The 26,262-nt window shown below is 26.4% G+C and overlaps 2 protein-coding genes across 2 annotated transcripts; one reads left to right on the top strand and one right to left on the bottom strand.

Annotated features, from left to right (window-relative positions):
* Nucleotides 1–4,844: 4,844 nt before the first annotated feature.
* Nucleotides 4,845–8,374, bottom strand: LOC134828414 (somatostatin receptor type 2-like). The gene is made up of 2 exons (XM_063841396.1): nt 8,068–8,374; nt 4,845–5,974 (listed from the first exon to the last, which is right to left on the bottom strand). The coding sequence occupies exons 1-2, from the start codon at nt 8,372–8,374 to the stop codon at nt 5,067–5,069; spliced, it is 1,215 nt and encodes a 404-aa protein (XP_063697466.1). The 3' UTR covers nt 4,845–5,066.
* Nucleotides 8,375–16,281: 7,907 nt separating this feature from the next.
* Nucleotides 16,282–19,095, top strand: LOC134837300 (acyl-CoA Delta-9 desaturase-like). The gene is made up of 4 exons (XM_063852669.1): nt 16,282–16,555; nt 17,509–17,845; nt 17,975–18,157; nt 18,229–19,095. The coding sequence occupies exons 1-4, from the start codon at nt 16,282–16,284 to the stop codon at nt 18,635–18,637; spliced, it is 1,203 nt and encodes a 400-aa protein (XP_063708739.1). The 3' UTR covers nt 18,638–19,095.
* Nucleotides 19,096–26,262: the final 7,167 nt, after the last annotated feature.

The following is a 26,262-nucleotide window of genomic DNA, read 5'->3' as shown; positions in this document are numbered from 1 at the left end:
TTGAAGAAAAAACAAATATATAATTTAATTATGAATTATTAATTAAAATTTAATTAATAAATAAAATAAAAATAAATAAATAAAATAAAAAAACTTAATTTAAAATTAATTATTAATGATTAAAAATTTATTAAATATTATTATTATTTAATAGCATTTATTAAAAAAATTTCTGTTAAAGTGAAAATTTTAACTTTTGTGCTTAAATTAGACAAAATTTGATAAAAATTTTCATAGAATTTGTTTCTCGATGGAACGAATATAAAAAAAGCTTTTAAATATTTTTAATAAGATAATGCATTAAAATCACAAGAGTTTAAATTCCCGCCTTTTTGACTCATGGGACACATTTCTATATTACTTACACTTGTGTATTTGCCCCATTGACGACGACTGCAGAACTTTTTTTTTTCAAAAGTAATAAAACATTTACTCTAATGAGAAATGTTGTACGAGAGTGCATCCGCACAAAACATAGCCCAACAGTGATACACCCAACACTGTGTGTCTTAATGAAAAACGATGCTTCAGTAATTAAATAATTTATATTTGTGTCTGGAAAACAATTTTACTCCCAGCTAGCGGCATGCACGACACACAAAGTGAAATTAATGGGCAACTGGATTTCCGTCTATTTTTATCCGGCACGACACAAACGGAGAAAGGGAAAAAGTAAATCTATAGAAAAAAAAGTTAAACAATTAGCAGGAAATGCGTCTGTTGTCCTAAAAAACACTCATTAAAAGTCTGAAAGTTTCAGTTCGAACGAAAGAAGAGAAATAAATTAATTAGAGTTATTTTCGGAAAATGACAATTAAATCCAATTTCGATGTCGTTAACATCATGATCTCATCTCATAATTGTCATTTCTGGTTAGCAGCATGTTGATGTAATTATTTTATCTTCTAACCTGACTCAAGCCTCCTACTGTGACGACGACGTTAAATAAATGTAAATTAAACTATGTGGACCATGTTAGATATGTGGTTTTGCCACAAAAATGTGGGATATGCAAATTTTTCTAATTAAACTTTGGCTTAGATCGAGAGAGATGTAGAGAAATTCCGGCAAATGTCATTATTAGAAGTTTCCATGTCTTTTATTCCGCCTCTTCCTCTGTGTGGTTGTGTGGCACAAAATTCGTGTAAATGTCTTTTTTGACAACTACTAATGATATTGTCTTGTATTTCGGTCCTTTTAGCAACATGCACCTTTCCGCCCGCTTTGTCTTTCGGAACATTTAATCGAAAAAAATCCTCAATATTGTTCGAGTTTCATGTAGATTGCGTGCCACGGCATTAGCATGCAACCAAAAATGCTACCCTAGAAGTCATCTACGACGAACAAATAAACAACAACGCAAAACAAGAGAAATAAATGAGAAAACATCCTGCAATATGTTTTGCCAAAAATAGACTCGTTCATGTGCAACAGACTGCAATGGTGCGCTGCCCCATAAAATTTTGCCAACGAGAAAAAAGTGTAATAATAAACGGAGAAAACGCCCTCTGGATTGAAAAAGGGGTCAAATTAACCCCTTAGAAGATGAATTTATCCTTTTAGGGGTAAATTTTACCTCTTCAGGGGTCACGATATTTCATTAAGAGGATAATTTGACCTCTTTTGGATTTTTTCACCCACAGACTGAAAATATTAATCCCTTCAGGAGGTTAATTTAACGCCTTAAAAAATAAATTTAACCTCTTAAGTGGTTAATTTGACCCAAAAGGTCAATTAGAGGTCAAATTAATCTATTAAGAAGTTAAATTAACATTTTAAGGGGTTAAACTAACCTCCTGAAGGGATTATTATTTTTAGTCTTCGGATGAAAAATTCCAAAAGATATCCTATTATTCTCTTACGGGGTCAAATTAACACCTCAAGGGCTTAATTTGACTCCTTTTTTACCCATAGGGCGCGAAGACGACGACTAAAGGATCACGTGCTATCTAATTTGGCTGGCGTTGTTGTTCTGTTGCTCTTGCTCCTAACAAGCAGACAGAGAAACATGTGTTGTTCTTCGTCTCTTATACTCTCGGTTTGTCAGTAGCTTTGGCAATAAGACGGAAAGTGGTTGTTAATTATGTTCCGTAGGCAATTTTCCATGTTTTCATTAAACATACTCACAAAAAAAGACACGCGTCGTCGTTGCATTGAAAAGACTTCTGTCTATCACTGCGCCCGAAAAGCTATAAAAATTTCTATGGAGATCATCCTCGAATTTCTCCCGAATAATAAACAAACAAAAGAAAATTTCATCTCATTCCCAATACTTTTTTTTCGTTCGGTTGAAAAGAAAAGGGTTTGAACGTGAATTTCAAATAAATATATTTGTTTGTGGAAAAGCGAACCACGTTTTCCCAGAACATTTATTTATAGACCGTATATAAATTTCGCCATAAAAAAAAGACAAAACCTCTTTTGTTCATACGCTCCGTGTCTTTTTCCATTATTATTTCATTTATTTTATTTTTTTGGGTAAATTGCAAGTATGGGCTTAACGTTTTCCTCAGCAACAGCATTTTCATATTTGGAAAGCATTTGTGGTGAAATGGACAACGTTGTAAAATAATTAGTCGAGCTGAAATTTATCAAGTGTTCTTTTGTTTTTGGCACGTGACTGTTATTTTTTAACAATGGCAATAACAAATTTTAATTATCTCGGTACATTTTTTTTTTGTATCTTACCAGAAATGGAGGTGCCTTTTTATTTTATTGCTTTTTTTAAATTTTTTTAAGGGTAGAATATTAAATTTGGTCGATATTTTTAACTCAAATGTCATTAAAATTGCTTAAAAATAATTTATAATTAAATGTAAATTAAATCCAATTTAATTAAAAAAAAAATATTTTAAAGTTAAAGTTTTAAAATATTTATATTAATTCTGAAAGCTTAATTTTTCAAAAAAAAAAAAAAAAAATAAATAAATAAATAAAAAATAATTAGATAAATAAAAATATAAATAAAATAAATAATTAAAATAAATTATTTTATTTCATAAATTTATTTTTTTCTTATTATTTTATATATAAATAAATAAAATCCGAAGAATACAATAAAAAAATTTTAATAAAATAATTTTTTAATTTTAATTTTATAAAATAATAAATAAATAAATAAATTAAATAAAATAATTAAATAAAAATTTTAAAATAAGGAAACATTTTTTGACTTTGTATTTTTTTACTATATTTTTGATAATAAAGACATTAAAATAAATGTTAATAACTTTTATTCATGCGAATTTATAATTTATTGTTTAGATTAAGGAACTATTAAATTTATGTAACCAAAAATATTTGTCAAATTTTAAACAATAGATAAAAATTTTGTATAAAAAAAATTTAATAGCAAAAAATATTTTTTTTTAATAAATAAAAGGCGTATATTTTTTTATTTAAACACATTATTATTTTTATTGTTTTTCAATGTTTTTAACATATTTTTTTTTATAAAACACAAATTCATATAAATTATATAAACAGCAATTAATCAAAAATTGTTTATGGCACAATCACTTTCTTCAATATTTTTAATATATTTTATTGTTTTTTAATTAATTTTATTATATTTATTTATAAATATTACGCATAACAAAATTTTTCCTCCAATATTTATAAAATTTATTTTTTTTTATAAAAAATAAAAATTATTTATTTTCTAGATTTGATATTTTTTTTCTTATACATAAATTTTTTAATTAATTCTATCATTTTATTTTCAGATCAATTTATTTTTATTGATAAGCTTAATTTTTGTGTGACCATAAAACTCTATCTATAATAATATTTTCTATTATTATTATTCAACACTTACTAAAATACATTTTTTTATAAAGATTATAATTTATCTACAAATATATCATACATTAATTCAATATAAATATAATTTTAACAACAAATATCTTTTTTTTTTGTTTTGGACTAATTTGACACGAAAATATTGAACAAAATATGGGCTCGTCCAGATATGCATCCAGTACTTATTTTGTTCAATATTTAATTTTCAACAAAATTTTTTTGAGTTTTTAAAAAATATCAAGAAAACATTAAATATATGTTTGTCATATATATTTTATAGTTCTATTTAACAACCTGTTTCTTGATTTCTATCATTAAAATTCTCCTAGAAATTGATTCTAATGGGTGGTTTGAACTGTTTAGAGTGAAATTGGAAAAAAAACGTAGAGTAATTCGGTTTACTACCGCGCAAACCACAAATTATAAATCCCATTTTCCTATATAATTATTTATTGGAAATAAATTTTAGAGGAAGCATGCCCTTGTGTTGCAGCAATTTGCAGCATATTTTCTGCGTTATTTTATTTTGCGTGCACAAAAACAAATTTATTTATGGTTTGTGGCGCAGTTATCGTCATTATTATGGTTATTTTATGCTCAAAATATGCGCTCAATGTATAACAAAACTAATTCATGTTCTTCCGACGTCAGCAGCTTAACACAGAAATGCATTTTTCGCTGGAAACATTGAATTTCTCATCTTCGTGTTTTGATAAATAAATGAGTCAAAGTTCAGCGAAACTTGTAGTTGTGGAGATTTCGCTCATTATTCGCACGTGTGGATTTGCGGTAACATTAATTGAATATTAATAGTGGATTCTAATGAAATTCTAATCAAAATTTGATATTTTTTAACCTTAAATGGTGCGGTCAGCTGGTGCCTGTGTGATACGTGACTGATTATGTTAAATAGATGGCACAACTCGAAAAACTGGTTTTGATAGTAAAATAAAAAAAAAAATTAAGTAAGCCAATAAATTCGCAAGCATCACATTTTTTCGTGATCGCTTTTTCAATGTTAAGGTTAAGTTTTAATGGAAAACCAGAATGTACCGTCATTCTGAAATACTTTTGATTTTTTTTTTCTTTTTTTGGGCATGAATAAATTTAACATAACCGCTCATTCAAAGACGCGAAATAGATTCGTTTAATACTATCATCACAAAAATCGTCGTTGACTTCAAGGGTTCGCGCGTAAAATATTCCGTTACAACTTTATTGATTTCCCTCGTTAAATGTTAAATTTATCTCTATTCTTCCTTAAATTAATTAATTTGAACCAAATCACCTTCGAACGCGACTTTGTCGTTGTTGTTGCTGCTGCCGTTCGTATTGTTGCCCCGAAAGTGGTTCGCGCTCTTCAAAATTGGATTGGGACTGGGGTGCAGAGACGAGTTGTTGTCCGATATGCCAGTTGTTGTTGTTGTATTTACCATCGTGAGTGGCTCAATTATCAGCCGGTTCGACTTTGACGTGATATTTGTCGTAGTTGTCAGTGTCACGGGTGTCTCGGAGTTGGTTCGATTGCGCGATTTGCGCGGCATAACACTATTCTCTAACCTAAGTTGGGCATTGATGTCCTTCGTTTTCGCGCAAGTACACGCTTTCATGAAGCTTTTTTTAAAATTATCACTCAGGTAGGCGTACAAGATGGGATTTATCGCCGAGTTGACGTACCCCAAGCATCCGACGAGCAAAAAAAGCGTAATTTCAAGGCGCGTATTACAGTCTTTGGGCTCGGACGTGATAAGAGCGACTTGTGACACCCAGTACGGGAGCCAGCACAAAATGTACACCGTAATGACGGTCAACACGAGTTTCGTTACCTTGCGATGCGACTTTTTCTTGTTCTTCGAGTGCGAGTTTTGCGTCTTTTTCGAGACTTTGCGCAACTTTCGTATCACGAGGAAGTAAAAGGTCGCAATGAAGCACAATGGAAGCGCGAATCCCAGCACGAAGGAGTAGATGGTGAAGTAAAAACTACTGGATGCTTCGTGTTCGGCGGGCCAAACGATGCGACACGAGGCACGATCGCCCTGCACATTCGTCATTGTGTCGGAAAAGACAATAATTGGTGACATTATTATCACAGATGCGATCCAGGCGATGGCGGAGACGATGCGAGACACTAGCGGTGTGCGGTATTTGGGCGACGAAACATGATGACAAATCGCTGTAACGAGAGGAAAGGAATTTTGTTAGATTTCAATGTAATTTATCAAGAAATTTGAGGCTTCTAACGCAGATAACGGAATTGAAGTCATAGAAAATTATTTTTCATGCACGTGCCACGCTCCATTTTTTATTATAACAATGAAAGATGAGCTGGTTATTCCCCTTTTTCGAAAAGCAAATTATATAAAAGTAAATTTTTTGCTTATCGTTGATTTATTTGAACAATTTGCATTAAGGCGAATGCAAATGAAACTTAATAATTTTGAAAGATGCCCGATATCAGAATTAAAAAAAAACGAATGAGATAAAATAAAATAAAAATGTTTAAAATTTCAAATTTACGAAAAAATTAAGATAAAAAAATAAATTACCTAAATATATAAAGATTAAATAAAAATATATTTAGTTAAATAAATTTAAATTAAATCTTATTTAAAATTTAAATTTATTATTTTTTATTTTTAATTTTGATTTTTTTTTATTTTTGTACATATTTTGTTAATTTACCATTTTTAATATATTAATTATGAAATTTTTTATTATTTAATTAATTATATTATTTAATTTAAAAAAAATGTTTAAATTTTTTTTTTCCATTTTTAAAAATTTTTCTCTATATTTTTTAAAAATTTTTTAAATTTATTCTTTTTAATTTTTTTATTTAATTTTATTAAAAATTATTGTGTTTTACTTGAAATGGCCTAACAATAAACTGCAAAACGCAAGATTGTAAAAAAAAGATGTTAATGAACTGGTTGAGGAAATTTTTTGCATTTTTGTCTCTTCCTATTCCTGTACAGATTTTATCTTCAAGAAATGTACAAAAAAAAAATCAATTAGGCATCAAGTGTCACATTCGCAAAAATTCGCACGTGTAACAATAAAATTAATTTTTATACATTTTTTAAACAAAAATCAGTCAAGTGCATACATGTTTATCGCATAAAAACGACGGAAGAAATGACGAGATTAATCTGATGTTTTCACGAGACTTATGTGAGACGAATGTAATGCACGAGTAATTTTTGTCACGAAAATTTCAAGGTCATTTTAATTAATTTTTTTTAGTAATTAATAAATGTTGTAGAGTTATTGCTGCAGACTCCGATACGCCTCACAGAAGATGTCGCCGCGCATAGTTATAAAAAGGTGCTGTCACGTCAATTTTTTTCTCATTTTACAAAAGTGATTTAGACAAAAAAAAAATATAATTAAATAAAAAAAAAGTGAAATTTTTCTTTCGACAGTTTTTTTGGTTGTCTTGTTATTGCAAAGGTAAAACAAATGTTTGTTTTAATTAAATTTTTATCGTAATTTTTTTTTTCACCGAAAAAAAAAATGTTTGATAAACAACTTTTTACTGTTTTGCGAATTTTTTGTGTCATCAGCAAAAACAAATATTGTACCGGTCTAGAAGGTGATGCGTTCGCATTTGAGCTTTATTCGTAGACCGGTTAAGTGCAATAAATTTTAAATATTTTTTTTTTAACATGTGAGTCTTATTTAAATTTTCTTAATTTTTTTATAACATTTTTTTTAATTCTGTATAAATTTGACGTCTTTGTGATTCTTTAAACGAGGGTGATAAATTTCATTGATTATTCAAAAACAAATAAAATTCTAAATTTCGCAAAAATGTTGAAAAAAAATGGAAAGTGTTAGTTTTGATAAATTTATAGTCAAATTTTTCATTAATGGATTTTTGATAAAGTTTTTTTTTTTGTTTAAATATTCAAAAAAAAAAAAAAAAAAATTGCAAAACAAAAAAAATATAAAAAATGGATATAAAAAAAAAGATAGTGAATGCCGGAAAAAAATGAGACAGCTGTTCATCATTCAAGTGACATTTATCAAGGAGGAATTTGAATAATTTTCACAAATTGATATCTCCTTTAGTAGTTTTTTTTTTCATGTTTTATAATAATCCAAAACTATTATGCAGACACACGCGCGTTTCTTATCAGTAAATTTATGTGCATTGAAACTTTTGTCTCTTAAGTAACTAACGAAAAAAAAAACTTAAGTTGAGACACGTTTTTGGGTAAATTATAGACAAATTTCCGGCAAACAAAAAAAAAACTTTTTACTCACCAATATATCTGTCTGCGGACATGATAAAGAGAAATATCGACGATGTGAATTGCGTGATAGAAGTTGATACCATGTACGCCTTACACATCGTGCTGCCGAAAGCCCAGTGCTGATAATGCATCGTCGTGATAAGAAAAGGGATGCCAATGAGGTAACATTCGTCTGCAATCGCCAGATTCAAGATGTACATGTTGGTAACGGTCTGCATATTACTAAAACGCAGCACCACATAAATAACGAGTGTGTTGCCCATGACGCCGATGATACAGACGATCGCATACAAAATTATCGAAATGATATTCGACATGGGCATCTCGATCGGCGGACACATTGTGTCGTTGTGAAGGAGGAAATCCGTGAAATTGTCATATTGCGACGTCGTCGTGTCATTCCAGTAACTATCCAGCGTGTCTTCGTTCATTTTTGTGATGATTTTAACTGCAAAGATTAAATGAAAAGTAAACATTAGTATATGGGGAATTCGTTGTTTCAACAGATTACATACGAAACGCATTTTTAATTCAAATTGCACTCAAAGTTTTTTCAAATATTATTTAAATAAACAAGTTTTGACGTAGGGCAATGTCAATGCATAGCACATATTTTTACGATGATGTTGCTTCAAAAAAGTAGGACAATGTCAGTTGTCACGTCGTCGTCTTTTTCGTCTTTGAAAAAGCCAAACAAAGCCCTTTTTTCAAGCTGATTAGTCAAATCACAATTTACGCCTAATGTCTTCTCCAACGCTCTTTATTTAACGATTTAATTATGCAAATGACTCGGATATAATTTGAGACACATGGCATGTTGATATATAGATTTTTTTAACTTTTTTTTCTGGTCATCTTCGTTCTCATGAGGTGACATTATTATAGCTTACACACGAAAGAAACTGAACATAACACGTGCGTCCTGAATGCATGTAACTGTAAAAAAATTATGGCTCGCGAAATATTTGCAAGATGCCATGAAAAAAATTTAAAATTTTGTAAAATGATGGAGAAAAATTTTTTTTCGATATTTTTTTTAAAAATTTTTTGACTGAAAACAAAAATTGTTAAAATAATAAAAATTTGTTGAAAACTTTAATTTTTTGAGTAATTTTTGTTTAATAAGTCTTTGATTCTGCAAAATAGTTAATTATTTAGCTTTAATTATTTAATTAATTATTTTTAAAAAATTAATAAATTTTAATAAATGAAAAAATTAATTGAAAAATTCTTAGTTGAAAATTGATTTTTCTTAATTTTGATAAAATGAAAAATGACTAAAAATTTAAATAAATATCAGAAAATTTTTTTTTGCATTTTTTTTTACCGAAATAAAGCATTATGTTAAATGATTTTTTATCTTCTAAGTATTTTCAATCAAAAAAATAAAAAAAATAATCGAAAAAATTATTTTTACTTTTTAAAATTTAAGAAAAAAAGATTGAAAAAGTATTTCTTGTTATAAAATTATTTTTCAAAACTTTGGAAAAAAAATCATAATAAAATACAAAATTTTGCGATTGCGAGACACAAATTTTTTACAATGTAAACATGGAACAAACCACGTAGCCCATAAACTTCTAAAACGACAATGACCGCTTGGATGTAAGTTGAAGGAGATAAAAAAATGAAACAATTTTTTCGAAGTGTGAATGAACTAACAAAAAAAGCTCACAAAACCAGTTAAAAGTGAATAATAATAAAAAAAAAACAGTTTTAAAATTTCTTTTTTTTTTGTGCCTATTAAAACTCGAATGAACGTAAAATTTCTTAGAAAGCGGGACCACAGGGCGACATGAAACAATTTTTCTTTTCTACGAATTTTTTCACAAATAGCTCAAAGTAATTTATTTTGTAGATTAAAAGTAAATCCTTCAGTCTGTGGAATTTTTTTTTCGAAAAAAAAATCCATAAAAAAATATAACACCTTGATGTTATCTAAATTTTATAGCTACGTGATAAGTAAATAATTAACAAATCGTTTCCTATGAAATTAAAGTTAAAAAGAAGAAAAAAAATGTTGAAGGTTCAATTTTTATAAGGTGACATATATTTAGCGATCATTAAACTGAAGACGTAGCGAAAGAAGTAATTTATTTATAATTCGCATAAAATTATTTAATAATAAACTGCAAGTGCGCACGATTTTCTCCGAGTTCAATGTGCCAGTAGTGGCAACAATTATGCCACATCGATAATTATTTGCTGTGTTTAACAACAAGGTGAGAGACAATATTGACTTAATTTACGAGAAAGGTCTTAAAACGTTATAAAAAGTTGCTTCTGCTTGCAAATTAACTCGAAAAATTTCAGACTACATTTCGTTTTCCTGGCAGCAACACTGTTGTCTGTTGCCTTATATAATTTTATTCCTGATGCAATTATTCGATTTTTTTTTACTTTTGGCGCGACATTCAAACTGCACCATATAAAAAAAGTAAAAACAAGTTGTCTCTTTTGTGCAGCATATTTTTTATCGAAGAATCAATATTTAAACATAACATCGCGTAATTATGTAATTATGACAATGAGCATCTTCGCCTATATTATACAGAAAGACTTTCGTTGTGAAATAGACTCTTTTTTTAATCATATCATAAAGACGACGTTCGACCTTCAATATGCTACATGTTTAAATTTTGTAATTTTTTGTTTTAATATTGGAACAAAAGACGGTTTATGTCAATATTGGTATCGTGAAGATGCTGCATTGTGGGTTGCGTCTCTATAATACCGGTTGATATATTTTTTTTTTTAGTTTTTTAGTGAATTTTTTTTAAAGAAAAGTGAAATTTCGGATGTTATATAGTCTTTTAGTTGATAAAAAGACTTTGTTTTATTTATTTTTTATTAAAAAACTTAAAACTTTTAGAAAAAAATAATTTTAAAATGTTAAATATTATTATTAAAATGTTTCATAATAGAATTTTCTGATAAATTTTTAAAAAAATATATGAAAAATTAAAAAAAAAATATATTTTTTTTCCTTTTAATAAATATAAAATGCATTTGATTATTAAAAATTTTAAATTTTTAAAAAGAAATTTTATTTTGTTTTTATAAATTCATAATTTAATTAATAAATAATTAATTTTTAAATTAAAAATAAAATTTAATTAAAGATTGACTTTTAAAGATTTTTTTTCGAATTAAATAAAATATGTTTTTAGATTTTTTGTAAAAAAATATTTAATTGCAGAAATAATTAAATTTAATTGAAAAAAATATTTTTTATAATTTAAGTATTTATGTTTAATAATTTTTGAAAAATTAATATTAAAATTAATATTGAATAAATAATATTTAATATAAATTTAATAATTAATTTTAATATTAATTTAAATTAATTAATTTAATTAATATTTTAATTAATACTCTAAATATAAAAATTGATACTCGTACTTTGTTTGAAAAATTAATTAAATTAAATCTTTTATCATTATTTTTCTGTCAAAATTAATTTTTATTTTTTTTTAACTAAAAAAATAATTTAAAAAAAATAGAAAAAATTATCAAAAATTGAAAAATTATATAAAGTCACGCAAAAAACACTTATGTTGCTCGTACCATTAAATTTATGAACTTTATATATTTTTGTAAACAAACTTTATTTATACATGCACGACATTATGTGAACACGTCTGGTGTATTTTCGATATTATATGACTACATATTTTTCATAAACGAAAGCAAAAGTTTTTATTTGTTTTTTTGAAGATTTCTTCAGCCTTCTCATAGAATCGAACCTTAATTGAGGTCTAGAAAAATACTCATGCCCAAGGATTATCATAAATTTAATTTAATGAACTAGCTCTGCAATTAAAAAATGGGTTAACGGTTTTATTTACTTGACTCTGTTTGCGTCACACAATTCTGTTTTTTTGAAAGTTTTCGAGTGTCACTGCCAATTGTACTGTTGATCTCTTAAGCCCTTTCACTCCTGCAACATTAACCAACAAAGGAGCACGTGAGTCGAAGGGAGAAGGTATTTTTGTTTATTATTGTTCGTAAAACAAGTTTGTCGCAATGTGTCACACAAATGTAAACAATTAAGTTACAAGAGGGGCTAATTTCCATGAATTCATGGCTATCATAACCCTTGGAGACAAACGTGTGAGCATTGATCAAGTCGCGTCGTAACACAAAAAAAAACTTGTTACATATGTGAAATTTTGTGTTCACGAAAGGGCAAACGACCACGTGGTAGTGCCATCCATCCATGCTTTGCAAAAAAAAAAGATACAAAACATAAAAAACAGGTTCGTGCTACAAAATACAGCTGTGATATTACCAAATATTGTGAACTTCTTTTTGTGTCTTTTAATTTCTCAGCGTTGCTGTGCGATGTTGCCATCGACACACACACACACACACACACGCGTGAATCAATATTTCATGCCGCGTCGCGTACGCGTTCTCATCTCGCGTGGAATTATTTAAATTTTTCGTGATAATACGATGCGAGGTATGTATACTATAGACGAGCACGATGCGTGCGTTTACCACAGAAATTTTAAATTTTGTGGTAAAAATCAGGTTGTTTCAAAGGCAAAAGAAGATCAGAGCGAGAAAAAGGATTGCTGTATAGAAATGATAATGAATGCTTCGTTTTAAGCAGGATACATTACTGAAATTTGCTCATAGTCTCAGGTCCGCTTGCGGCGGTCAGACGTGTCTCTTGTGAGAAAAAAATTGTTTTTTTTTTTTGAAAACAAAAAATTTGTTGCAAAAAGTTTAAGTGAAAAATATAAAAAGAAAAAAAAATTATTAAAGAAAATAAAAAAAGGAAAAAGTTTGCAAAAAAACTAAACAAAATAAAAATTAATAAAAAAAATAATAAAATAGTGAAAATAAAATCAATAATGTAAGTTTAAAAAAAAATAAAAAAAATGAACTGTTTAAAAAAATAAAATTATTAATAAAAAAAATAATTTAATATTATTTACAATTGGAATATTAAAAATCAAATAAACCATGGAACAAATATTAAATTTCATTTGCGAAATAATTTTCATCCGATAATAATATTTTAAATTCGTTTATGAGATAAATTTTATTCTTTAAAATTATTTTTTTTTAATTTTATTTAAATGAGAAAAAAATATTTATATAAAGTTTAAAATAATAATTTTATTTCAATATTTAAATTTTTTTTATCGTAGAAGTTATGATTTTTTTTTTATTTTTTTTTTCTCTCATCGAATTACAAACTATAATGATATAATTTCAAATTAATTTTATTGTAAAAGATATTCACTAATTTTTTTATTATGTTTATTATTCATAAAAATTCAATATTTCGTAATAAAATTTTACAAAGTTATTTTGCCCCTGAAAATATCTTTTTTTTTACATAAAATAAAAATTATAATAGTCATGTAACAGAAAACCAATCAAGTTTACATTTGTAAATCTATTCCAGTTTCGGATTTTATTTATGTAAATTTATTTCAAATATATTTGGAGCGCCAAAATACAAACTCGTCGCGGTTGTCATCACTTTCCAAAAAAACCAAACAAAAAAGAGAGATAAACGATTCCGCCATTGTAAATAAACCATAACAGTTCAATAATCCCCACAACCAGCTTGTGGCTTGCATTCAAATCTCTCGGTTTTGCAGTACAAAAAGTGCATTAAATCGCACGGAATTATGTAACAACAACAAAACCGACCGAAAAATAAAAGGGAATTCATTGTTTGTCAATATTATCAGTGCATTTACATTACACAACACCAACTACCATTTTCGCACAAAAATATTTTTGGTAGATATTAATTTATTTGTGAATGATATTTATGCAAAATTTAAACTCTTGTTCCACATTTTCGCACAAAAATATTGTTTGATAATATCGTTTTATAATTTTTTTTTGCCGAAAATATCAAAAAAGTCGAAAAAACCGGTAAAAGCTTAGAAAAAATATAGGTTGTCAGAGGAATTAGCAATGCAGATGATGTTCGAAATTGTCTGGTCAATTAAGCTTAGACATCAACAGACATCAATAAAAAAAGACTTTGTTCCGCTAAATGCTAATTAATACAGAAAAGTGACCAAAGTTTATATTTCTACGTGCTTTTTTAAAAAACAGGCTTTAAAAATTTTTTTAAAGCTTTTTATTACATTTTTTATAGAAAGAGCTGTAAATTTTAGCTCAAACATAAAAAAAATCAATTGTTTTCATAACAAAATATAAAATTTTTTAATAAAAAAAAATTTGAAAAAAAAAAATTAGAATTAAAAAAAAAATATTAGACGATTTATGGCAATAAATTAAGATTTTAGAATTGGGTTCAAGGATTTTCAATAGAATATTTTATTTTTTTTTTCTTTTTACTTTTTACGTTTTAGTTTTTATGTTTTGACATATTTTTATATAAAATTATACAAAATTTTATTTTTACGCTTTTTTGGCCGTGAACCTTTTTAAGTCAAAGATAAAAAATAATTTTATTTAATTTTAATTTTAAATTGACTTCAGTAAAATTTAAATAAATAAATTAAAAATATAAAAACAATAATAAATAATTTTTTTTCATAAAATTGGTTAAAAAATAAAGAATATTAAAATTAGAATTTTGAATTAATTTTAAGAATTTTAATTTGAATTTTTCTTAAACTTTAATTTAAATTTAAAATTATATATTCAGATTTAAGTTTAAGTCTTTTAAGTTTTTTTTCTTATTTTAAAAAAAAAATTAAAATCTTATGTGAAAAAAAAATTTTTTTTGGCTTTGAATGAGGAATTTTACGAATTTAAATCATTTTTTCTTCGAAGTGTTAAAAAATTTGTTAGAAAAATATTTTTGTTACAAGGAATTTCACACTTTTCTCAAACCAAGACAATTCCTCGAACGCAGCTCAAAAGATCATTCCATTACAAATATTTGCAAACAAACATTTTTGGTTAACAAACACCAATAACGAGGTGTGTTTCACTAAAATTGTCGAATATCAATTTGCCTGTACCTATCCCCGTGCAAAGCGAACGCTAAATAGAAAATTAATTAGTTCATTTACATTAAATTTACATCGTGAAAATGGGAGCCTTTGAACTCTTTATGGCATAATTAATTGCTTTTTGTGTATGACGATAATGACATATCGACATGTGCGGCATCCACATACCAAATATTAGTCAATTGTGTATTGATGATTTGCGCCTTTTTCACACTTGTCACGTAATAATTGATGGTTGAGTCATTTATCTCTACCACGAAGGTAACGTCGCGTAATAATTAGATCGGTTGTGTTGTGTTTTCGGTATTAGCACATTTACCTTCGGTGACATCTCGCGTTAGATATTTTGTGTCTTCTCGCATGAATACTTTGCATAATAATGTGATGATAATTATTAAAATTAAAGCAGTTTAGGCCAAATAACTGAACAAACCATTAAAAACCTTAAAAAGGTAACCATGTGGCGATGGAAATATCACAGGTGTCTAAATAGAACGAATTAATATTAAAAAAAAAAATTTTTCTAAACTAGAAAAAAAATCTAAACATAAATTTTTACCGATATCTGATAAAACGACAAATTTGCAAAAATTTAGAATTCAAATTTACATTTTTTTTTCTCAGCTCAGCGATAAAAAGTCCGGTTACATAAATATTGAATTTGAATAACTTTGTCGCCAGCTTGTTAAATTTTTTTGGTTTTTTTCCATAACATCGTTTTGGTGTCCGGACAAATAATAGAGGTCAATGCATCTTGAGTGTTTGCACTTCTCAAATAAATTTTGTTAGTTTTGTTTAAACACTTACACAATGATTTATTTTTGTTAGAGTCGTAAATTAAATTACAGTCTTTGAAAATAAATCGTTTGTTTATCCATTCTCACTTGTCGAATAGTTTAAGTGTCCCAAGGAAATAAATTTCACTTTGAGATGTTAATTAATTGTAACAAATTCTGATAAGACACGATAAATTATTACGTTATCTGACCAGAAACAGCAATAATTCAATTTACAGTGACGACAGATTAAAGTTTTCAATTAATTTCTGGGTATCATGATCGATTAAATTTAAAATCTATGAAAATATTTGGAACAAGGTTCATTAATAAAGTCGGAGAACGAACAAAAAATGAGTATTAATGATGTTTGATGAAAAGATATTTGTGTCCTCGAGTGACATGGCGTGACATGTATACACAAAATGATAATTAATGATTTATTTATTGACATTGTTGTTTTACTTTCTCTTCGTTTTTCAGATAAAAATGGCTCCAAATATAACAGATGTCGTACTGAAACCCGAAATAATAGGTTCGGAACCACTACTTGTAAAGGAAAATCTTTCTTCTGCCCAGAAGCTGAAGCCAGCTGAAGAGGTCAACAATAATAGCAGCAGCGACAAAAGCCAAAAGAAATCAAACAGATATTTCGAGCAGGATCTTTGCTGGCGAAATATCATCATTATTTCCTATTCCTATTTCTGCCTCGTTTATGGTTTTTACTTACTTAAGTTTACGTCTTGGCCCAGTTTCTTTTTCTGTAAGTTTTTTAATTTATTTTTTTTTTGACAAAATTAAGAAATTAATATTTTTAAATTAAATTTTGTAAAAAAATATTTTTTTTTTAATTTATATTTTTAAATTAATTCAAGTTAGATTTATTTAAATGAATTTTCAAAAATTTTAATAATTTAAAAAAAATTTTATTAAAAAAATTAATTTTAAAAAATATTTTTAAAAAATTAAAATTTTTAAATTTTAAATTGATTTAAATTAATTTAATTTTAATTTGAAAAAATTTTTTAATTTAATTAAATTATTAATTATTAAAATTTTTAAATTTATTAATTAAATTTTAAAATTTTTTAATTTAAATTATTTTAATTAAATAAATTTTTATTTTTATTTTTAAATTATATAAATAATTAATAGTTTTGTCCGAATTTTATTTTATCCGATGGGGGGGCAAATATAATTTAATTTAAAAAATTTAAATTTAATTTTTAATTTTAAAATTTTTAATTTTTAAATTTTTTTTTAAAATTTTAACATAAAATTTTCTTTTATTAATTTTATAAAATTATTGAATTTTTTTTAAAAATAAATTATATTAGGTATTTTTATGATATTAATTTTTTTAAATAAATAAAATGTTTTTAAATTTTTTTAAATTATTTAATTAAATAAAACAACAAAAATATTATTACAGATTAAATTTTTTATTTTTTAATATAAAAATTAATTAAATTTTATTTTATTTGTATTTTTAATTTAATTTAAAAAAATTATTTGATTAGTTTAATAAAAAAAATAATTTAATTAATTTATTAAAAATTTTTCAATTAAATTCATTTTTATATTTTTTTTTTTAAAAAACTAATTTAGGTATTTAATTTAATTTTCTTATTTTTTAAAATTTTTATAGGTAATACTTTTTTTTTTAATTATTAAATTTTTATTACATATAATTATTATTTAATTTTATTTTTTTAGTATGGGGATCCGGTTTCGCAAGTGCTTTCGGAATTACCGCAGGTGCTCACAGATTATGGGCCCACAAGGCATACAAAGCAAAGGCACCGCTACGTGTGTTTTTAATGATTTTGCAAACACTCGCTTTCCAGAATTGCATTCACGAATGGGCAAGAGATCATCGTGTTCACCACAAATATACCGATACAAATGCCGACCCACACAACTCAAAGCGTGGTTTTGTGTTCTCCCACGTCGGTTGGTTAATGATGAAAAAACATCCCGATGTCAAAGCCAAGGGTAAAACAATAGACATGAGCGATTTGGAAGCCGATCCAATTGTGATGTGGCAAAAAAGGTAAATATTCCCTTGAATTTGTGTTTTTTTGACAGAAGTTGATTGTTCAAAATGAATTTTTGATTGTATTTGTCTCTGTCTTGTCCTCTGTTGCGATGAGATTTAACTTTATTTATTTTTTTTTCGCAGAAACTTTGGTTGGTTCATGCCTTTAGTGTCGTTCTTCGGACCAATGGCGTTGTTGTATTTCGGATTTGGCGAGTCTTTCTCCATTGCATGGCATTGCACGATCACGAGATGGGCTCTCGCTGTCAATATTACGTGGTTGCTCAATTCCGCTGCGCACATGTGGGGATGGAGACCATACGACAAGTAAGTTATTATTTTAATCGCCGCACGTGCAAAAATTATAAATTTTTAATTACTTTTCCGCCGCTTTGCAGAACCATCAGTCCCACCAACACGACAATTCTCGGTTTCTTGTGCTTCGGCGAAGGATGGCACAACTACCATCATGTCTTCCCGTGGGACTACAAGACATCCGAACTGGTCAATTATACTGTCAACTTTACGAATGGCTTTATTGACTTCTTTGCGGCAATTGGGCAGGCGTACGACTTGAAGACGGTGTCCGAGGAAATGATTCGCAAACGTGTCTTGCGTACCGGCGACGGATCGCATCCAATTAGCAAGGAAATGAAGAAACAAGAACTGCAAGCAAAATTAATTGAGTTTGTAAACAAGTATCACGAGGAATCGACAGACTTGGTGTGGGGATGGGACGACAAAGACATGGATCCCGAGGAAAAACGATGCGTTACGATTTACAACAAAACTGGCAAAGTAGAATAGAGAATTTCCTTCCTTCTGTGGGTTTCGAAACGATTTTTTCGCAATTTTATATATTTTTTTTTTATTTATACGACCGAAGAACGATGGAGAGAGATGAGGTTTTATTATACCGTATTTATTAATTGTATTTTCTTCGTCTACTCCATCTTTCTTCTTCATCATCAGAACAACAACAACAAAAAAACTTTTTATTTTTCAACATTATATTTTTATTAATTATAATGACCGACATTAATTCATACACGGTACACTTCTCCACTTCTCGTTTCAAACGTTATTAATGTTTAGGTTAAGGACTATTCGCACCCTGCCATGCCACGTGGATGGAATGGGCGTGAATTCATGCAAGAAAAATATTTCTAAAGAAAATTAATAAGGACAGGTTATGTCAATGTGATAAATGTAAGGAAAAAAAATACTTTTAAAAAAATGTAAATTTAAATAATTAAATGATGAAAAAAGGGGATAACAATATTTTTTATTACGCAACGGATCATGTCCGTCCTTAATAATGTCTCTGAGGGAAAAAATACCTTTAAAATATTTTTTTATGTAATATTTAAGAAATTAGGTTTAACATGTTAAAGTAAATAAATCAAATTTTGTAAAAAAAAAAATGATTTTTTTTCTTCTAAAAAAAAGTTTATGGGGTAATGTTATTATTACATTAATTTTACGAATATTATTTTAACATAATATAATTTAATTACTAAAGGTGTTCAGTTTTTTTTATTTTTTTATATATTAATATTTTTATTATAAATATTTTATTTTTTATAATATTTTAAAATTTTTTTATTAAATTTTTAATAACTAATTTTTAATATTTTGGAACAATTTTGATCAATTAAGAAAAAATTTTTGAATTTTTAAATTTAAATTGTTCTAAATAAAAATCAAAAAATCTTAATTGATGTTAAAATTCAAATTTAATTAATTTTTAATATTTTTTTTTCAGATATTTTATTTTTTTTTTTAATTTTAATAATTTTTTAATTTTATTTCAGAATAAACCTAAATGTTGGTTAAATATCTAAAAATAAACAGATTTTTTTAATGTTTTTAAATTAATTTTTTATTTTTATTTTTACAGATTTTTCATTTTAATTAAATTAATTTTAATTTTAATTAATATTTAATTTCATGGAACTAATCAAGAAAATTAAATTTAAAAAAAAACAGAATTCCGACCTTGATATTGAAAATAATGGAAAAATTCCGCATTTCCAGTTCAAAGCAAAGCAAGTCATCTGTTGCAAATGTCTCACATCCGATTAAATTGCATTTTCGTCTGTTTTCCCTCAGCGATTTCTCACTTTCATCTCTGACTCTTGTTATAAATTACTTAATTCTGTTTGCAACATCGACATGCCATTTATTTCATGCTATAATTTCCGCCGTGCGATAAATTCGCAAATAAACAACTTTGTCATTTGTTTCAGTTCCGACGACGCGATGATCCGATGTCTTGAGGTACTTTTTATTGTGTTTTTGTGTTCAAACGACGTGCTCCGTTGTTACTACAACTTTTACTACTTGATGTAAAAATAAAATAAAAATGAGACGGCAGCTATTTGCGATGAAAATAATCTATATAATCGAACAACATAATGAAATAATAATGACAGTAGTAGTAAGTTTGTATTGTTCGAGGAACGCAGAAGTAGATAACATCATCCAAATAGATTAGTTGTTTGATTCAATTCCACACAGTCACAGATATAATAATAATAACATAAAAAATTATACGTGCCATGTTTGTCTATCACTCGACAAATCGATGCCTAAAGGGGATATCTTGGTCCATTTTCTTTTTTTTTTCCTGTTTTTTTGTCATTTTTTTCAAGAAAAGAATTGAAAAGTGGGTCAATAACCTAAAAAAAAGCGCTCAAGTGAACTTTAACATGAGAATTACATCAAATAGGAAATACATGAAAACGACATAAAAAATCCTCTCACATGAAATAAAATCGGAAAAAGAGATAATAAAAGCAAGACAAACTTTATCACACATTTATTCAAAAAGACATATCGTTACGACTTTTCCACATTCAATTTTTTTCCTTTTTTTTTGGTCATTGAATAAAAGGACAGATCGACTGACCATTGACCGACTACCGTTATTTTGATAATGCAATCCTTTTGTGTCCAGCAAGGGTTTCATTTTCGGCAGTCGATAATGAATCAATATTATCTCCCATTTGTCACCGAAAAAAAAAAACTCGCAAACAATTGTCGAAGAATGGTTAGAGACGTAAAAAATGCGTTTACGCTTCATCACACAAAACTTTTACGATGCGAATGTGACTTTTTTTTGCGTGTCTCTTTGAAATTTTCTCGCTTCAAAAATGTATTAGATTGGTTCGCGTCATAAACTCGTAAAATAATCCACACATCATGAGCAACATTAACGATAAATCACAAAACCACACATAAAAATGTACGCCATTAACACATCATTATCTCCAAATCTGAGACTCGTAAAATAAAAAACAGAGGAAATTTATTTTTGACATGACTCATTTCTTTTGCCGCAGATTTTTGATGAAAATTTAAATGTGGCTCATCGGAGATGCGACAAACGAACGTACACTTTTGAAATTAATGGATTTCCACTGATTTTACGACTCTTTACGAAGGCGATGCATGCAGATCATAACGACGGCAATAAATATGCGAAAATTATGGCAGAAGCAACTAAAATTCCACAGCATAAAAGCATTATTTATTGGAACGTTTGGTATGTTGTACAAGTGGCAGCAGTCGAACAGATGATGATGAAGATGATGAATTTTATCGTTGTTTTGAGTATTTGTTGTGCTGTTATGATTATGTGATATTGATTGATTAGCTTTTGCACGTGTGTTGTGCTGATGTGAGTGTAGGTATCATTTTCAGGGATGTGTTTATGAGGAATTTGGGATAAAAGTCAATAAACGTTTATATCAAAAAAAAAAAAAAAAAAAAAAATATTGGAAAATAATTTTTAAGAAAAAAATAAATTTAAAATTAATTTTTTGAATTAAAAAATTATTATAAATTAAAATAATTATTAAATTAAATATTTTACTTTAAATATTAAAAATTATTTAAAAAATAAATAAATAAATTAATTAATTTCATATTAATTTTGATAAAATTTTTATATTTAAATTATTTATATTTTTTTAATTAATTTTATATTTATATTAAAATTTTAATATTTTAAAAAATATAAAATCCAAAAAATTTAATAATAATATTTATACTCAGTCATATTTATTTTAATTTTTTTTTAAGAAATTTTTTTAAATATAAATAATTTTATTGTCGAATTTTATTTTTCTAAAATTATAATTTATTTATTATTTTATTTTATTTTGACTATTATTTTTTAATTTAATAATTTTAATTAAAAAGTTATTTAAAAAATTAAAAAAAAGGACAAATTTTAATTAAAAAAATTGGTAAAAAAATAAAAATACTTTGAAATTAATATTTTGTTTAATCATAAAATTTAAAAAATTATTATTTTTAAAAATATATAATAAATTAATTTAACAATAAATTAATTAAATAATTATTTAATTATTTTTAAAGTTTAAAAATTTATAAAGTCAGTTTTGAAGAGAATTTGAAAATATTTTTTAATAATATTTTTTTCAAATTTTAAAAATAAAGCATAAAACAAATTCTAAAAAAAATAACTTTTTAATTTAATTAAAATTTAATTTTCATTTAAACTAAATTTTAATGCTTTTTCACGTCTCTGAAATTCTGCATGCGTCAACATTGATTTATATTATAAATTACATTTTGATTCAAGGACGTCTATTATATTTCCCTACAGATGTTACTTGACTCCTTTTCTTATATAAATTGCCTCTTTAATTCGAGACAAAATAATGAAGACAACGAAAATAGTCGACTTGCAATTAATATTCTTCGTAACAAGTTTTGGGCTTTTGTTTCACACGCGGAAAGAAAGCAAAAAAGGCGAAAGTGTTAATTCAATTGCTGTCCCCCAAAAAACGTAATGGAAAGGAAACATTTTTAATTCAATTGTGCGAGAACAAATGAGGACAAATTTTCGTTTTCCCATAAATTATTATGTTCGTCATTGTGACGACAGGAAAAAAAGGATAAAAAAAATAACATAAACAAGTGTTTGAATCAGTCATTCGAAAATAATGCGAAACAATTTGTATCCTGCAAAAATAAGAGAAAAAGAGAGCAATGACATCCAACATGTGTCTTCCACATCTTATTGTATTTCTAATTAATCAAGCTGTGAAAGAGCGGAATGAACGGAATGAATTGTTGAGTAAATTGTGTGTGCGTTCTTCTACTATTAATTTTTCTGTTATACTATTTTTTTTGCAATGTTAGTTGTCTGATTGTACTCACATGTATTTTTTTTGTTATTTTTTTCTGACAGACGGCATCATTAGAACGAACAAACATTCGAATGTAAGCTGGAAGCAAAATAGATTTACTAGAAATATGACTGCCCAATCAAAAGCGTATCATTTATGAATCAAAAGAGGAAAAAAACTTCGATCAACGATAAAAAATAAAAATAGAGATCTGACAATGCCATTCTTGACAACTTTAAAGCAATTTCAGATTTATTCGATAACGTCTTCGTGAAGAAAAACGGCATTTTATTGTGCATGTGTGGCAAAAAATGTGCCTTCTGGCACAAGCATAATCACGTACCACGTACAAATATTGCACCTAGCGATGTTTTATAACGTCAAAAGGAATGCATTTTGTGTGCCGAATGCACAAGAAGAATGTATTGTATACTGATGCTAAACTCTGCAGAATCATCACATGCAGAAAATTTTTATCGCTGCTTTTTTTCTTCCTCCCTGAAATCATATATTTCACATTTTTATGATATTTGCGCTACGAGTTATCTGTAACAAAATTTTTACGAGCCTCTATTATTGGATGAGCAGTTATCATATGATCTTTCAACGTTTTGTTAGAGATACGTATAAACAGAGGCGTTGCTTGATTTTTTTTTATTTTTCGAATAAATTATTATAAAAGGCTAAATAGTAAATATGTTTCAATTAAATTTTAAATTATCAAAATCTTTTATTTAATTTTTTAAAAATTATTTAAAATCTTTTTTTATCTGTTAATTTAAAATAATATTTTTCTTTAATTAATTAATTTAAAAAAAACATAATCAATTAATTTATTTATTAATTATTTGATTTTTTCACAATAAATAAACACTTTTTTAATTATAAAAGGCTAAATATGCTTCAATTTAAATTTAAATTATCAAAATCTTTTATTTAATTTTTTAAAAATTATTTACCATCTTTAATTTAAAATAATATTTTTTTTTATTTAAAAAATATTTTTCGTGTGCTTGAAAAGGTTAATTTTTAATTAATTTAATTTATTTTTTTTTTTATTTATTTTTTTTAATTTTTATTTATTTAATTTTAATTATTTATTTAACAATTATTAAAAAAAAATTGAAAAAATATAAACCTCACAAAAAAAACTCAAGCAATTTTTTATATTATTATTTTTCATAAAATTATAAAAATATAACTAATTTTATTTTTTTTTTATTTTAATAAATCAGGTAGAATAAAAGAAAAAAAAATTGAAAATAAATTATTTTATTAATAAATTATTTTTAAAAATTTATTTTAAATTAAATTAAATAAAATAAAATAAATTGTTTAACGAAAAATATTTAAAAAAATAATTTTCGTTCAAATTTTTATCTTCTGAAACCCTGAAAAATTGCACCTTTGATTTTTAATAATTTTAAAACGTCTCTGCTCTTTATTTGTTCAAATAAGAAACATATTAAAAACTCAAATAAAGCATATCTTGAGCATTCTTTTTATGAACCTGTTAGAAAATAATTTCTCCGGAACAAATATTTTCACGCATGTTAAATTTTTCAATTTAATGCCATTCAAAAATTCCTTAAATCGGAAAAATGCACCTTTTGCATGTATTATCGTGCCATCCTCTCAATAAACAACTACGGGTTTTTTGCATTTTCGCAAAATTTCATATTTGAACGGTCCATCGAACCAAGCAAATATTCGTTCGTTCACACTCTCGATGGTGCATGACTCTGAAACAATTTTGCAAAAACATTCGATTGAACAAGCAGCAAAAAAAAATTATTTTTATTTTATTTTATTATAGTATTAAGAGACACTGGCACAATCAAGTCACAACCATATAATTTTCTAAATGTGAAAAAAAAAACGTAAGAAGGAACTCAATATTTTTCTTTTGCTCTTCTCTTTTTTTTGTGTGTGTCTTAATGTTGCAAGTCTCAGGTCTATTTCTTGCAGTTATTTTGCAATAATGATAATAATAAAAAGAGAGTATTTCTGATAAAATCATTTATTTTCTCCTCATTTTTCATGGTAAAGTGTGCAATGCATCTTACAATTTTCTTCTTCTTCGCTTCGGCAATATGCAATTTCACATGTGTTGCTCTCGATTTTTCTTCTCTTAAATTGAATATAATGGGACACATTTCATTATACGATTAGACTTTCAATTGCACTCGAATGACTTTTACTTTTTGATCTTGATTCGTGATACGAGTTCAACTGTGAATCTGTGGTTGTGGCTTTAAAATCGAGTAATATTGCGGTTTATCTGTGCTCTTCGCTCTCTGGATTATGAGGAAAAATGTTGTAAAATAAATTAACTCTGAAATATCGTTGTAGCTCTTTAGAGACATTTTGTGAATCCATGTCCATTATATTCATTGCCTTAGTTTTTAACGTATTTTGGTTAGAATTTAACAAAAAAATTAAAGGAATTGAATCGGAATGCAATGCAAAAATTAATAGGTCTAGACATCAATAAATCCATGACTTAGATTTTTTTTCCTTTTTTATTTATTTTTTTTTTTTTATTTTATAAATTCACGGTCAATTGGAGTCAAAAAAAAAAAATTTTTTTTTTATTAAAAAAAATATTAATTTTATTTTTAGTGCTCATTAACAAAATTTCCTTTGAAAAAGATCGAAAAATCAGCCACGAAAAATTTATTGAAAGAATCGATTTGCCGTTAATGTTTGGACGAATTACTTGCCTCATTAACTTAACTTTTCGTCATTTATCTACAAGTAAATACAGCCACTGGATAAATATGCCGATGATCGTATAAATGGCATTAAAATATGTATATGTTTCTGCCGTTTGTGGAGGAACGTTAATCACCAATTTTTTTTCGGTTGGTTTTAAAGGGAAGGGCGCATAATGGAGTGATGGAGTAACATCATCATCAAAAATCGTTTTGTGAGTAAATATTTTAACTTGGTTAGCAGCAGCAGCGACGACGACGAGTAAACGATGGGTAAATCAATTTATCTGATTGTTTGCTTTTAAATGACTAAATACACCGTGAAATTTAGTTAGACTAACAACATTAAAGGAGTATTGAACGAAATTTAAATATTGACAGAGAAATCTTTTTTTTTTGTGAATTTTGGGTTTTGTTTGAAATTATAATTAATTATAAAGACACCTAAATTTTGACAAAATATTAGAAAAAATTATAATATTTTTTTATTTTCTGCTGAGTTTCATATTTAGTTTTATTGAGATTAAAAAAATCTAAAAAAAATATTTTAATAGTT

Source organism: Culicoides brevitarsis, chromosome 1, assembly GCF_036172545.1.
Source record: "Culicoides brevitarsis isolate CSIRO-B50_1 chromosome 1, AGI_CSIRO_Cbre_v1, whole genome shotgun sequence".
Taxonomy (NCBI): domain Eukaryota; kingdom Metazoa; phylum Arthropoda; class Insecta; order Diptera; family Ceratopogonidae; genus Culicoides; species Culicoides brevitarsis.
The sequence above is the reverse complement of the archived record's forward strand: the minus strand, read 5'-3'. Positions and strand labels throughout refer to the sequence as shown.

What these genes read in the sequence shown, in the direction of transcription:
- LOC134828414 (XM_063841396.1), bottom strand. Translation starts at nt 8,374, where the DNA reads ATGTCGAATATCATTTCGATAATTTTGTATGCGATCGTCTGTATCATC. An exon ending in GTCCGCAGACAGATATATTG is followed by an intron (nt 5,975 to 8,067) that starts GTGAGTAAAAAG and finishes CTCTCGTTACAG; the next exon opens with CGATTTGTCATCATGTTTCG.
- LOC134837300 (XM_063852669.1), top strand. Translation starts at nt 16,282, where the DNA reads ATGGCTCCAAATATAACAGATGTCGTACTGAAACCCGAAATAATAGGT. An exon ending in TTGGCCCAGTTTCTTTTTCT is followed by an intron (nt 16,556 to 17,508) that starts GTAAGTTTTTTA and finishes TTATTTTTTTAG; the next exon opens with TATGGGGATCCGGTTTCGCA. An exon ending in GGATGGAGACCATACGACAA is followed by an intron (nt 18,158 to 18,228) that starts GTAAGTTATTAT and finishes GCCGCTTTGCAG; the next exon opens with AACCATCAGTCCCACCAACA.